Here is a 13,961-nt window from a genome sequence, read left to right on the forward strand (position 1 = left end):
AAAGAGTAGAAATACTTAGTCATACCTTTAAAGCAAAACTTGTAGCCACTCGTGTGCCAGTAATTTAACAGAAGCCCTCCTGAAATTCATGGCTTGAGTGTGTGTATGTGTAAGTGATACCAGATTAAGACCATTATGTTTGGTATAGAAATATACTTTAAGTTATTTAGCTGCCTGTATTACTTTCTTTTCATTTGTTGTACTAGCATTTAAATAAATGGATGAATATATTTTTCAGTCAGCACTGTGATTATTGAATGTGCTTTTATATATATATTTATATATATATATATATATATGTGGATATGGATTATGTGCATCCTTAAGACTGTCCCAGACCTACTGAAAGCAAGGGGAATAATTTTCAGCAGTGAAATAGAAACATCAGGCCAGGTCTTTTCCCTTTTTGGTCCCTTTGCTAAAGAGCTGCTAAGACATAGATCTTCAGGCTGTTCCCCTAGGGTCCCCTAGTACTCTCCTAGAGTGGTAGGCTGCTTCTGCATTAGCCAGGGTGCCTGGGATGCCGTGGTTTGCTTTCCTTTTGGTTGTGTGGCAATCCAAGTACCTTACTCTATCCTCTGTCTCAGGACATAAAAGCCAGGTAGAATGTTTAAGTGTTGGACACTTTCAGGCTTCTTGTGGTGAACTTTCCTTCTAGCTCGTCTTCCCCTTAACCAAAGCATGAAATACCACATTTTGTGGTTCTAGAAGGTCATTTATTGTTGCTGAGGATTAAGTTCATGTGGTCTCTGCACAAAGCTAGAGATAAACAGAATCCTTCCTACTTAACCACTAAAATACACACATTTATTAAGACTCTGCTCAGCAATAAGTCAAGCAAGACATGTTCTAAGACAGAAACAAAGCCATCTACTTTGTATTTCACCATATCACAACAAAATCAAAATAATGTGAGCCACCTTGTTCTTCTGAATTTGGCAAATTAAGAGTTTGAATTAAAATTTCTTCTATTTAAGATGTTAAGATGTAAGACAGACTGAATTCCAATCAATGTACTTCAAAATGTTAATAATTACAATATCTGAAGGGAAACTTGATTAATTTACTTGTTTATGCTTCAGCAGAGATGGTCTTATCCTTTAGTTTTAGTTGCTGAACCTTTTAGTTATAAAGCTTCAGTTATGCTTCCCTTCCTTTATGTCATAAGGCATAAACATAATGAATTATTGTAATAGTTTAAGGATGCAACTGGCTTGCTTTCTGTAATTGTTTTGTGTTTGTATAGGAGCATCATCTTCTAGGACTATAAAGATTATTCAATAGGTAGCTTTTAGCACTTTATGAAATGAAGTCAAATCTTATGTAAAAATAAAAGCAGTTTAAGTTTCTCCTTTAGTACATATATTTTTTTACATTAAAATCAAAGCCAGCTGTCACTCTCTTGGAAGTGGTATGCTAAAAGTGATATAAAACTCTTGTGACTATGGTGTCATTTCTGCTTATGTAAGGCCACAATGTTCTTTAAACAGCTTAATCTTGAGGGTACGTTGGTAGTCTTGTAATTTTTCTCTGTTTGGAAGCAGGTACTACCCTCTTTCTGGCTAATCAAAGATTACCTTCCCTTTTGCCTTGTACCAAAGTAACTGTAGCTGGGAGCCAGAAAATCCCCAAGTTTGTTGATGTGAATTACAGCTCTTCCGTGAAGCGTTGTCCCCTGCACTGTACTGTGTCCTTGCCTCATGCTGGTCACTCAGGAACTTGAGTATTTCCTCTTTTCTATGCACTAGGTGCAGGCCTTTCAATAATGAGAGTTATCAGATCATCTGCTCCTCATTGCTTCTGCACCTCCAGTCCATCTGAGGACTTCAGTAGTTCTGTTTTTCTAGTTAAAGCCTCCTGCTTTACTCCTCCTGACATACCTAGACATATTTGCTGTCCCATTCTGGGTTTTTTGAACTGGGCTTTTAAAGAAACCTTGCTGTGCTTTATCCCAGGAGACTCAAGGGCTTCAGCTTCTGTCTCTCTTTCACTTGTTCTTTTCCTCATGCTGAGGCAAAGACCTTGAAACTTCCACTTGACACAAGGCTGCTGGATAATCCTGTGTATTATTTATTGTTTCGCCCAACTTTTTAAATACTTACCATGGTATTTACAGTGATTGGCTCTGAAACATCTGCAATCTAAAAAGAACCTTTCCCAGACTTGCTCTCTTTGTAAGAGATGCCTTAAGTTTCTTTGCATCTTTAGAGAAGTAGTATTCTGTTGCAGGCCTTGACTGTATCAAATATGATACACTTGGGGACAATGGCCTATTTATTGCTGTATAGAGCAGTTTTGAGGTGACCTTGAAGCCAAATACAGCCTATTATTCTCTCTTGGTGAGAGGATCCACAGGGCTGCTTATTTTACCTTATCGTGTCTGGAGGGCCAAAATCCTGACCTCCTGCATGCTATGCACTGGGTTTTGACATAGAAACACAGAGCTCTCCAGGGTCACCCTCACAGATACACCCTAGATGCAGCTGTTTCAACAAGACCAGCTGCCGAAACAGTAGCAGCTGTGGGACTGGATGGAAGCATTTAATTTGATGGGCCTTGGAACTTCCCAAAGTAGCTTACTTGGGCAGCTCAGACTGGTAGTGAGATTGAGAATCAGGAAACCAGAAATTATGCTTCCTTCTTATTACTCAATTGAAAGTATAACATGGCTAGATCTTGTTTCCTTATTTAAAGAAATTACAGTTTGTTGCATGAACTGTATGTATGTAATTACTTCATGTCATCTTATGTGCTTTGCAAATCAGTCATTTAAAACATGTAAATAATCCAGATAGTATGCATATTTATTTTCTTCCTAAACTTTTCTGGACACACAACAAAGTCTTCAAATTACAGTGTGCTGTTTCTTCTTGTTTCTTATAGGGGTCTATAGCTCCTAGAGAAGATCCAACTTACTCATTAGCTACAGCAAAAGAAAGCCTTCTGAGTTTATCAGGAGGAATTGATCAGCTGCATGAAGAGGTAGGTGCTGGCTTATTTATTCTTAGCCTTTCTGGAGAAAACCTTTGAGATTTCATAGCATGGTACAAAAATGCCAGAGAGCTGTTTAGAAATTTTTTTAAAACTTTAGAGTTCAATGAAAGAATTCAGTCCATTCTGTAGTCTTTCCAAGGAGGGGAGTTAATTGGTCTGTGGAATTCTTCTGCAAACTACAGTGTTTTATGATATTGTACAGGAGATTCACATGGTTTCTGTTAAAGTTCAGAAGCTTTTTGTACCGTAATCATTTAAGGCCTTAAAACTGCAGAAAGGGAGATACTTCTTACTGGTTGTAACGTTCCAGTTATTCAAAATTAAGTCATAGGTGAATATTCACCAAAAAGTCTTTGATATCTATAGTGTTATGTTTAAAATGATCACAGCATAAATAAATCTGTTGAAAATCCACATGAAACATCTGTATTTTTTATTCAGTTTTAACACAAGAAAAATTGTAGGTAGAAAATTGACAATAGTACTTCAAACATTAAATCTCATTTGCCGACCATAGGTACCTATAATTTTCTGACCATGTAGGTGTAATCTAACTACGTGCTTGCACTAACAATGCTGTTATTACTAATAGTGAAGTATCCAGAAAAGTGATTTTCTGTAGATACATTAGTTGTAGCTAAAAAAAAAAAAAAAGTAATAGTTACGTTGTTAAAGGAATAGCTTTGGTAATTATGATCTTATTGATTATAAAAATGATTGATAACACAATTCTTCACTAGTATCAGAGGCTGGAACTTTCAATATAATTAAGGCATCTGCAAGCATGGAAGCATCAGAAATTAATGAATCAGCTAGGTCTACCTTATCAAAAAACATTGTTTCCTCTCACAAAGTATTCTCAATATTGGGGAAAAAAGTGTAAAAACCACAGACAATATAATGAATTAATCAGTGTTTTAGGAGAACTGTCAAAAGTTATCTCTGATTTTATTCTAGTCGTCTAGATTTTTGAAAAAAGCTTGGCAGCTTAACACAGTGACTCAGGAAACCAGGAATAAAAGTCAAGAACTGGCTGGATTTATTGACACGGTACATACAACTATCAAAGGTATCCTGCTTTTAAGATATTTCCATTTCTTTACAGAATTTAGAAGGGTATTTGCTTTGCAACTCTTCAAGAACTATTTACATGGAAAGTGCTGCAGTTTGTAGAGGGGGTTCACATATATTCCTTTTTTTTAATGGTATGACTAAATTGTTTACTTTCCTACTTAGTACTTGCTGAAGTTGCTATGTCACTAAATGAAACACTGGGCCTGGATCTCCCGCTGTCAAATATTACATCTCAGAGCCTGCAGGATGATATTTCTGCCCTTTTGGATGCATTGCGCAAGAAAGATTTTGTTCAACAGCACCATAATGCTACCAGTGTCCTAAAGTAAGCCTGTTCTACTGAAAACTTTATTTTGCATATGTCTATACTATGCAATACTGCTTTTTGGAGAGGTATCTGGAGAAACGTTGTACCATAATAAGAGGCAGTGTGATGGATAACTAGCCCAGGCAGAGCTATATGAAGTCCGAATTTGGAGTTACAATTTGAAGATATTTGGGCATCCCACGTGATACTAATATAGCCAAAGCCTGTTTATTTGGATGTGATACAAAATTCCTTTTGCAGTAAGTGAAAAGACTCACTTGTTTCAGTTGGTTTCAGATCTGGCCTGAATACATATCTCCTTGTTGTTTTTGGCTAGGAGACATCATAGAACTGTCTCAGTCAATTACAAGCCCAGGACATCAGGCCTGCTGAAGGACATGACAATTTATTGTCACTGGAATATATATCACATTGATTTGTGAATGAAACAAAGGCATTTGTTTCAGCGTTCTGGGCCACTGTTTAGGATTGCATTCCGTTGTCTTGATTTTCTTCCCCAGTTAAAGGCTATTTTAAAATGGCTTTTGTATTCATTATTAGTGCTTATTGCTAGACTTGGCAATATAAAACATTGACTGTCCAACAGTCAGCAAAATTTTTGTTCCAGCTTCAGAAATACCAAGTATTGCCCTAGTCCACCGAATGCTGTAAGATTGTTAACATTGGCTTCAAGGGACGAAGATTTAGGCCAGAGTGGAACATTTCTGAAAATTTGACTTTTCTTTATTAAGTGCTTTGAATTAGGCGGGATAGAATGTTTGTGCTGGTAGCATGTCTGACTTTGTTCAACAGACTTGTGCTTGTCCTTGTGCTGAATATTAAATTGTACAGAAGCTAAATGGATGTGAAAATGGACTAGAAATGTACCATTTATTCTTATATGTATTAGGAACTTCAAATAGCTTTTTTTGCACTTACGGAAATGTCTCAAAATGTCCTGTTTCATAGTAACAGGGTGTTCTGAAATTCAACATCAGCTTTTGAGCTGTTATACAGGGCATTTGTAAATTAACTTTTTCAATTCTCGAGTCTGTTGAAATTTCTGGAAAGTTCTCTGATAAGTGTCGTTTGAGAGATCGAAGACAGTTAAGAAGATTTATAAGATTGTTTCCTCTGCAGAATTTATCATGCAATGGAGCTGTAAATTCAAAACTGATTTAAATAAGCAGCTTGCCAGTCCATTTTTTAGGGAGCAGAAGTTACCACATGGCTCACAGTGCACTGAGCTTGTGATGACATACTGTTAAGCAACATTCGTAACTGAGGTCTCGGCACGTTTGCCACATAAGGCAAAGTTCCTAAACAATTTGAAATAGAACCTTTTTACTCTACACTGAAATAAGACAGTACTGGCTTGTAAAATACTTTCATTCTTGTAGCTTTTTTAAGGCTATGGCTTCTGAGTGTAAGGACTCTGAATAATTAGTTTTAGGAAGTGGATGCAAATGCACATCTGCTGTTCAGTAAGAAAGATGGAATGTGTTTTGCTGTGTATAATTGTGAAGTAAACTAGGTTTCTCTTGCTTTGGCTAAAGATCTATATGATTTGAAATGAGATTAAATGGGACAAACGTTTATGTAAAAGTATCATTACAGGAGTTGCAGTGTGCAATGTATGTGATGAAATGAAGAGAAACAAAGGGATAGACTTTCAGGATAATTTTAAGTTCAATTCCTTCAATACTGGAAAGTGTTCAAATGGAGATCCAAATATTCCCAAATAGAACAGCTGAAGTGATTAACTACTGACAAATTTGGGGTGATTTGATATTTCCCAGATAATGTCTGTTACTGATTAAAAAAGGTTAAGTGCAGAGATTACTCATTTCAGTGTTCATTTTAATGAGGCTATTTATTTTTATTTGATATTTAAACTTTCCAGGACTCGAGTTATATGTCTTTCAGTTCTGGTTACTTGTTTCTTTCCAGTGTCAATCCTCATAACTCATGTTTTGATCCTACATTCAAAATACGAATCACTACTTTTAAGATACAGAGCAGTTCCAGAGGAATGTTTCACAGAGATTTTGATGTGAGGGATGTCCCAAATTAAGTCCAAGCAAATGTGATTTATACTAGCCCCTTTCCCTTCTAGTCACCACATACAAAGTTTATGAACTGTATTACTGCCCTCTCCCCCAGCCAGACATCTTTTTGTGTGGTAAGATGAGTAACTAAGCTACTATGTGTATGTATGGTATTATAGGAAAAAATTGCAGACCTTCTAAGAAGATCCATTTAAATTAATTTCACATGACCCCATTTTCTCCTCAAGAAATCTATGCCTAGGTTTCTCCTTCACTGTTTATTTATTTTCTGATTCCTCTCTTTGTCAGAGCTGCAGAAAATCTGTTGATCCAGGTTCAGAAAGAATATGTTAAACCCCAGCAGGAGCTTGCTGAACTAAAAAAGGATGCAAGCCAGCTCTTATCAAAGCACAACAGCAGACTGGAAGATGCCCAGGACCTGGTGAACGAGGCACTCTCTAATGTTAATGAGACCAATCGCTTGTTTCCTCTTATCTCTAGCAACCTGGCAGAGTTAAATGTAAGACTGGACAATCAGTGTTGTTGCATAAGAAGTATCAAATATGAAATTGTGTTTAAAAGCTGCTTTCTAGACTTTAATAAAATTGTACCTCTTTAAACATGTTCACATATGTGATACCTTAAAAAATCAAAGGAAACCAGACCCCTGTTTGAAAACAAAAAATGATTATGTGTTATGTGAACTCATATGCACTAGCTGACTTTACAGACTACTATAAAACACTTGGTTTATGCTATAGGACAAAAAGCTAAATATAAAGGAAGGTGAAGAAGTCTCAACTATGCTCATTGAAGAAGGGAAGGTCCTAGTGAACGCTGCTGCTGCTCTTACCGAAGATGTAAAGAACTCTACATCTGTAAGTTCTTAAGTTTTAACATCTTCTTTGAAACTATCAAGTGTAGTTTGCTATTGAAAAAAAAAAAAGGAAACCATTTTGTTGTGCAGAACCTGGAGGTCCACCATGATGGGTTAGTCCTATGGAGCACCAAACTGCGACACCACGTGGATGAGCTGGTGATGCAGATGTCTGTGAGAGGAGTGCTTGACCTGGTATACAGAGCCGAGGATCATGCCACCCAATTCCAAAGACTTGCAGATGCACTAGAGAGGTGATAAACTCAAGAAATATGAAATTGGGAGAGATTTACAGTAGTCTCAGATTTAATTTAAATAGGTGGTAGCTTCATCCACTGAAGGAATTCCGTGCCCATGGCAGGGGAGTTGTACTAGATGATCTTAAAGGCCCCTTCCCACCCAAACCATTGTATAATCAATTTCTATTCCCCATTTCAAGTGCTTTTTACTTTTAATGCAGTGTACCTTTATTAAATTATATGGAGGTGGTTGATTAGTCTCCTATTTCATGTGGCTGACTTACACAGTAACTATTGAATTAATAAATGCCAAGTGAGTATATCATGGTATGGCTTGAAAAACTTCTGGTCTGTGTATGAATACTTCTTGACAATATATCTCTGAATCTCATCAAGAAACTATTTGTACTATGCCTCCATTATTGTTGCTTTCAAAGCATCTTGCAGAAATGAGTGGGTTGCAATCTCAAATCCACTCAAATGCACTCTTAGAATTTGAAATTCATTGGGAATTCATTCCAGTTAATTCATTGGATATTAATCTTCTATCCCAGAAATCCTTCTAGGATTCTTACTGTTTTGTCTTTTAAAGTCAGCAGATATATGTTAAAAGTTAAATCATATGATTGGAAAATTTACATGTATTTTGAGTTTGAGAACAGAAAATTTTGCTCTGAGTAACGTTGAGCAATACTGTTGACTTCAATGCAGCCAGATAAACTCAATAAAGCAAAATTTAATACAGAATGGCTTTCAGATGCTTATCATTTCCTCCTAGATTCTGTTATTTGTCTACTTTGCTTATGAGCTCCAGCTGGGAACCTGTTTCTGTTCTGTTCTGTTTAGGTGATGCGATTTGTTTGTTCTAAGTGACTAAGTGGCTTTATAAACCGAAAAACTGACCATAAACAAAAAGGATCAAAATAGAAAAAAGCTAGATTCAAAACTTATTTGAACTGATTTTTTCAGTTCAAAATAATGAACTTAAAGCTCCTTACGTAACATAGGGCAAGATGTGCTCATTTTTTTCAGAATGCATCATGTATTCTAGAAAGATATGCATGTTGTAACTGAAGATGTGGAACTTAGTGCTTGATTAAGACACTCTCATGAAAACAGAATTGCTTGTTAATTCTCTGTTTAGTGGCCTCTCTAAAGTAAGAAATGTGACTCTGAACACAACTGCTGCTGTCTATACACACTCCAGCGTTAAAAGTGTGATTGAAAGAACAGAGAGTTTGGCAGATGATGCATCTAGAGTTGTGAATGGCCCCTTGGATTTAGTAAGTATCAATATTAGTATTTTAATTAATGTCTTTCCCTTTCTCATTTTGGAATATTTGTTCTAATTGTTTTTGCACTTGCTGAAATTTGAGTCATCTTGATGGAGGCATGTGTGGCAGTCTGTCCTAACTAGTATATACTGTATCCTGAATCTGTATGCCAAAGCAGTGATGGTACCAGATTTCATGTTCTGTTTACTTTGCTTTTCTCTCTGCCACAGTACCATTTTACCTTTTTGTTTGTTTGTTTCTTCTTTAATGTTTAATGCATGCTTATCTGGACTGTACTTGATTCTATGAGTTTTGATATCAGTCATCTGACAAGCGTTCCTGTGTAACTTAAGTTCCTAAAAACGTCTGGCACTCCCTTCCACCTTTGGAATTCTTCAACCATCTCTTTATTTGACCTGTCCTTCTTCCATTTCTATCTAGGTATTCCCAACAACAAATATTTCTCTTGGTCGAGGATGTTTTATAACAAACGTATGTTTGTGTCTCATCTGCTATCCTTCTGTCTTGCAAGATTATCAGGTTGTTATTCAAACAGTAGATTAAAAAGACCTGACCAGTTACCAGTCTGACCTTATTACTTTCATACTTTTCTATTTCCCCCCCTCTTATCTCTTTCTGCTTTTTGTGATTGTAAACCCCAGGAAGGAATGGGATATGTTTTACAAGTGTCATGCATATTATGCCTGGAGAAACAAATATGTGACAACACATTCACGTGATAGTGATCAAAATAATTGGCATTGTCTTGTGAGCTTGCATGTTATTTTATAGCAGTTTGTGTTATTAAAGCTTTGTACAGCATGAATCCTTCTAGGTACTTTTCCATATTTTCCAGTTGAAGAAATGGATTAAAAGAACACTTTAAAGACTGTAATTTTGAGATATCTCACTTTAAAGTGTTCAGTGCTGGGAATTTTTATGTAGGCCTGGAACTAGAATTACTGATGTTCCAAAAAGCAACATTGAATCAGTAGCAGTATTCAAGTTAGAATTTGGTAGGTTTTGTTTCACAGGTTTTTTTTTTACTTTTAAATTTTTTTTATTAACTCACAAAGAGATTCAGTGTCACATTCTTGGACAAACGATTGCAACTTTCATTTTTTTTAATTGATGCTTAATAAGGTAATAAATAGAATATCTCATAAATAACGAGAATGTTCAGTAACTTGAAGTAGACATCTGGAGATACTTGAAGTTTTCAGCTGAATTTTTGTTTTTCACCTGTGGCAACTGATACTGTTTTTTTCAGCCAGAGGAGTCCCTCAGTCTTCTTGGAAAAGAAACTCTACTGCTTAGCTCCAAATTTCAGAATGAAGCTAAAAATCTGAAGAAAAAAAGTGATGGTCAGTTCTTTAGAGTTCACATTTCTGCTTTTATTTCTTGTTCTGTATCCTGTTTTGTGGTGTGGGGTTTTTTTTTTTTGTTTTTTTGTTTTGGTTTTTTTTGTTTGTTTGTTTTTAATGAGCATAAGCTAAGGTAAAATACTGCATATAACTATGACTATATACATATTTTCATACAATTAAGATTAACATATTATGGAGTCATGTAGTACTTTACTTTTTGGGGTAAGAATACAGTTTTTCTCTGTAAACATTAAAAAAAATTGGCCTTCACTATACCTCATTTACCTCCAAGCAATGCTTTCTTTAAATGGTTGTTTTTCCAAATTTTATGAATTAAATCATTAGAGATTGTACAGTAGACGAAGAACAAACATAATTCTTGAAGAAATCCATTAATCCAATTTCATCTAATAAATCATGGATTACACAAGTATGTAGGATGATATATTTAAACCATAATAATTTTTACTTGTTCCTTCTACACCGCTGCAATACAGTAACAAGCTGAAAATTTTTTGTCTGTGCAAAGTACCTTTTGGCTCAGTGTCCCTCTATAAATTCCAAAATCCTTTTGGTTTTTTGTTTCTCCAAAGATATCAGCAAGGCATTGAAGTCTGCACTGAAGGCATGGAAGTTCAAAAGTATTTTGAACATAGACTTCGTGTAGGAGCAGAGGTTGGCCCTAAGGGAAATTTTGGGCAGAATTGGACAAAGTGAATGTTTCGCAGAGATAAACTATAACTGTAAAATGGTCTTTGCTTTTAATATCAATGGCTTTACAAATATGTATGCATTTTATGTAATTCAGATGGACAGAATACATACCTTTTTTGTTCCTTCTGTTCTGCATATTTTTATTTCTAGTGAGAGGATTCTGCAAACAGATCACAAATAAATAAAAGAAAAACACTTCTTTGACTCCTGTCATATATCACAAAAAGTGAAGAATGTCATAAAAATAAGCGTTCACAATCACAGAATCACTTTAATTTAGAGCCTTTTCCTGACTATGTTTCTACCAATTCAGTCTGATGGAATTGGCCAAAAAGTGTAACTTTGAATGCGACAGTGCCCACAGGAGCTTATCTGTGCATACTGCATTTATTTTGCATTCCTGCTTGTAAAATACAAATTCTATTGGGGAAAAAAACACCACAAAACCAACAAAAAACCCAAAACAAAAAGTTCCATTTATTAAATAAGTGAATGCTTGTTATCCCTATACATAGGGTTTGTGTGGGTTGTATGGTATTCGTTTATGCATAGAAAAATCACACTTATTTCTTCCAACAGACCTTTTATTTGGATTGAATGGGTTGAACAAAAAGGTAGAAAAGATTCAGGAAAGTACTGATAAAATTGTCAACCAGCTTAATGATTCCCTGTTGACACTAAGAGCATTGCCTAATGGTAAGTGAAATTTATATTGACATTCTCCTTATTAAAGAACCGTCTAGTACAATTGTAATAAAATGCTGTTCATTCTCTGATTGCAGACTTAGCAATAACCTATACTGGAGACTTAGCCTCTTCCCTTACAAGGAATACTTTGCATTTTTTTAGTAAACCCATGAAACATAACTGGGTTATCATAAAAGGTCTGTAGTCTGATTCCCATTTCACACTGCTGTAAATCAGGAGGGGCTCTGAAAGCAATATAATTGCACTGATATGAGAATAGAGTGAAGTCCTAGAATATTTAATCCCACATAGAGAGTGACATATATGGAACTGTGAGGTTTTGCTTTCTTTTGATAGCTTGTTTCAACATTCTTTATACTGTGCTGTGAATCTTATCATCTGCATCTAAATGGTTTCTTGTTGTAAATGCTGACTTCATTTAACCTATTAAAACTTTCTTTCTGTGCTTTTCCAAAACAAAAGAATTCCCTTTAAAAAAAAAAGTCATTATTTTGGATAAAGGCAAGACCTAGAGTTCATGGAAACTAATAGAGAAAATGTCTTTGAAGTTGTGAATAAGAGGGTCTGAAATACTTTGCCAACCTTAATAATGTTTTTTTTAAGGTAGAAAAACACTCATAAAGACCTCCTGCCTGGGTTGTTGGGCTGTACTGTACGTCCAGATTAGAATGCTAAGTCCAAAGCTTTAAAATACCCATTTTATGACTCAGGTTCTTAACTCACACTAAAGGGTGATATTAGTGATAAAGTTACACTGGATATTAATTGCAGGATGCTATCATCTAACCTAAAGCTAAACATTGAAATTAAGGCATTATTAAAATCATAGGACTGTTCCCCTTAACTCACAGATTAACATTGTTTGATTTCAGTTTTGTTGTTACATTTCTTGAAGTCTTGTCTCTTTATTTTTTATTTATTTATTTATTTTAAATTTTTACTATCTGGGCAGAGATTCATGGTGACATTGCCCTCTGTATAGGGTACTGGTGGTGAAGAAGGTTCCCTGCAAACCTAAATCAGGCCTTTTGTGTTAGCTGCAGCATCTTCCCACTTCAGCGCACAGGGGGTGTAAGGGGTAGGCTGAGATTGGGTAGGCTGAGACTGGGAGTGGTGCACTCACTATATAAGTAATCGCAGCCCAAAGCAAAGGGTATAATAGACCTTTTGCCTCACCAGCTTTCTGTAGGATTCAAAATGTAAGTCCCAGACTAGTGACTCTGGGTGCCAACACTTATTTAGGGAACTTAAACACTATGAGCCTGATGTATTCATATAATCTTCCTGCTGAGATAGGCAGAATCAAGTTCCCCATCACTGCCTTCTATGTCTGTATTGTATTCAGAGCTGGTCATGAAAAATAAAACATTTTTCCTAGAATTTGAAACTTGGATTAATCAAGTCTTTTGATCAAAAGACTTGAAAATCTAAACTGATCAGCCTTAACTAAAATTGCTGCACATTCTATTATTTATATATGTGTGTAATATATTTTGTTATTATATACCTCTGTGTGTGTGTGTATGAATAAACATCACTACATCTATAGCTAGATCCATATCTGTATCACCAGCTTGGGAACATTTATCCTGTGTTTTGTCCAGGGCCATAGCCATGGCCATTTTCCAACTTAGTAACTGGGCAAGAGGCATTGCACCAGCCTCCTGGCACTCCAGTTTCACAGAAAGTAAACTTCCCACTCTGTAAGCCATGGCACATTCAACAGTTAAGCAAAGTTAGATCACAGTAGGTCTTGGTTTGGAGCTCCCCTCACAGACTGAAAAAATACAAACGAACAAACATATAACTCTTACTATGAAAGGAATGTAACTGTCAGCATTTCTAGTGTGTTGACTATGTTTGTAATGGTGTTGTTATGAAGTCAGGCCTTTATTACTCCCAGGTATGTATGAAAGCTGTGAATTTTTTTTTAACCTGGGAACTGTGTTTCAGATACAAGGAAATACATGCTTGAAGTGAAAAAGCTGGCTGTGTCTGCAAACACCAGTGCTGTGGTAGGTTTAAGTCACTTTGGGGATTTCAGTCAAAAGCTGCTGAATACTTCCTCTACATTGTCCCGAGTTAATGACACATTGAGGAAAACTAGTGAACTTATAACTGATTCATCAAAAGCTGGTAAGTTTGCTGCTTCATTGCTCTTTAGAAATGTCACTGCTTGCAGAAGCAGTACTAATATTCAGTTTTAATAGGCATTAAATGTGAGTCTGGTGGACTGAAAGTTTCTTCCTAATTCAATAAAGATGTGCTAACTTTTAAAAAGACCTCTAAAGCTGTCACATGGGATACCCTTAAGTATGGATATTCCTTACTGATGTTCAAAATTGCTGAAAACAAAATG

The 13,961-nt window shown here is 35.8% G+C and overlaps 1 protein-coding gene across 1 annotated transcript in view; it reads left to right on the forward strand.

Moving 5' to 3' along the window:
- Positions 1-13,961, forward strand: part of LAMA1 (laminin subunit alpha 1) — a 112,716-nt gene that overhangs the window by 75,274 nt on the left and 23,481 nt on the right. The window contains exons 34-43 of the mRNA XM_075023034.1: positions 2,884-2,982; positions 3,952-4,063; positions 4,231-4,393; positions 6,733-6,943; positions 7,185-7,301; positions 7,391-7,554; positions 8,684-8,822; positions 10,084-10,177; positions 11,474-11,590; positions 13,556-13,738. Coding sequence (XP_074879135.1) covers positions 2,884-2,982; positions 3,952-4,063; positions 4,231-4,393; positions 6,733-6,943; positions 7,185-7,301; positions 7,391-7,554; positions 8,684-8,822; positions 10,084-10,177; positions 11,474-11,590; positions 13,556-13,738 — 1,399 coding nt within the window. The remainder of the gene's footprint in view (positions 1-2,883; positions 2,983-3,951; positions 4,064-4,230; positions 4,394-6,732; positions 6,944-7,184; positions 7,302-7,390; positions 7,555-8,683; positions 8,823-10,083; positions 10,178-11,473; positions 11,591-13,555; positions 13,739-13,961) is intronic.

This window comes from Buteo buteo, chromosome 3 (assembly GCF_964188355.1).
Source record: "Buteo buteo chromosome 3, bButBut1.hap1.1, whole genome shotgun sequence".
NCBI classification, from domain to species: domain Eukaryota; kingdom Metazoa; phylum Chordata; class Aves; order Accipitriformes; family Accipitridae; genus Buteo; species Buteo buteo.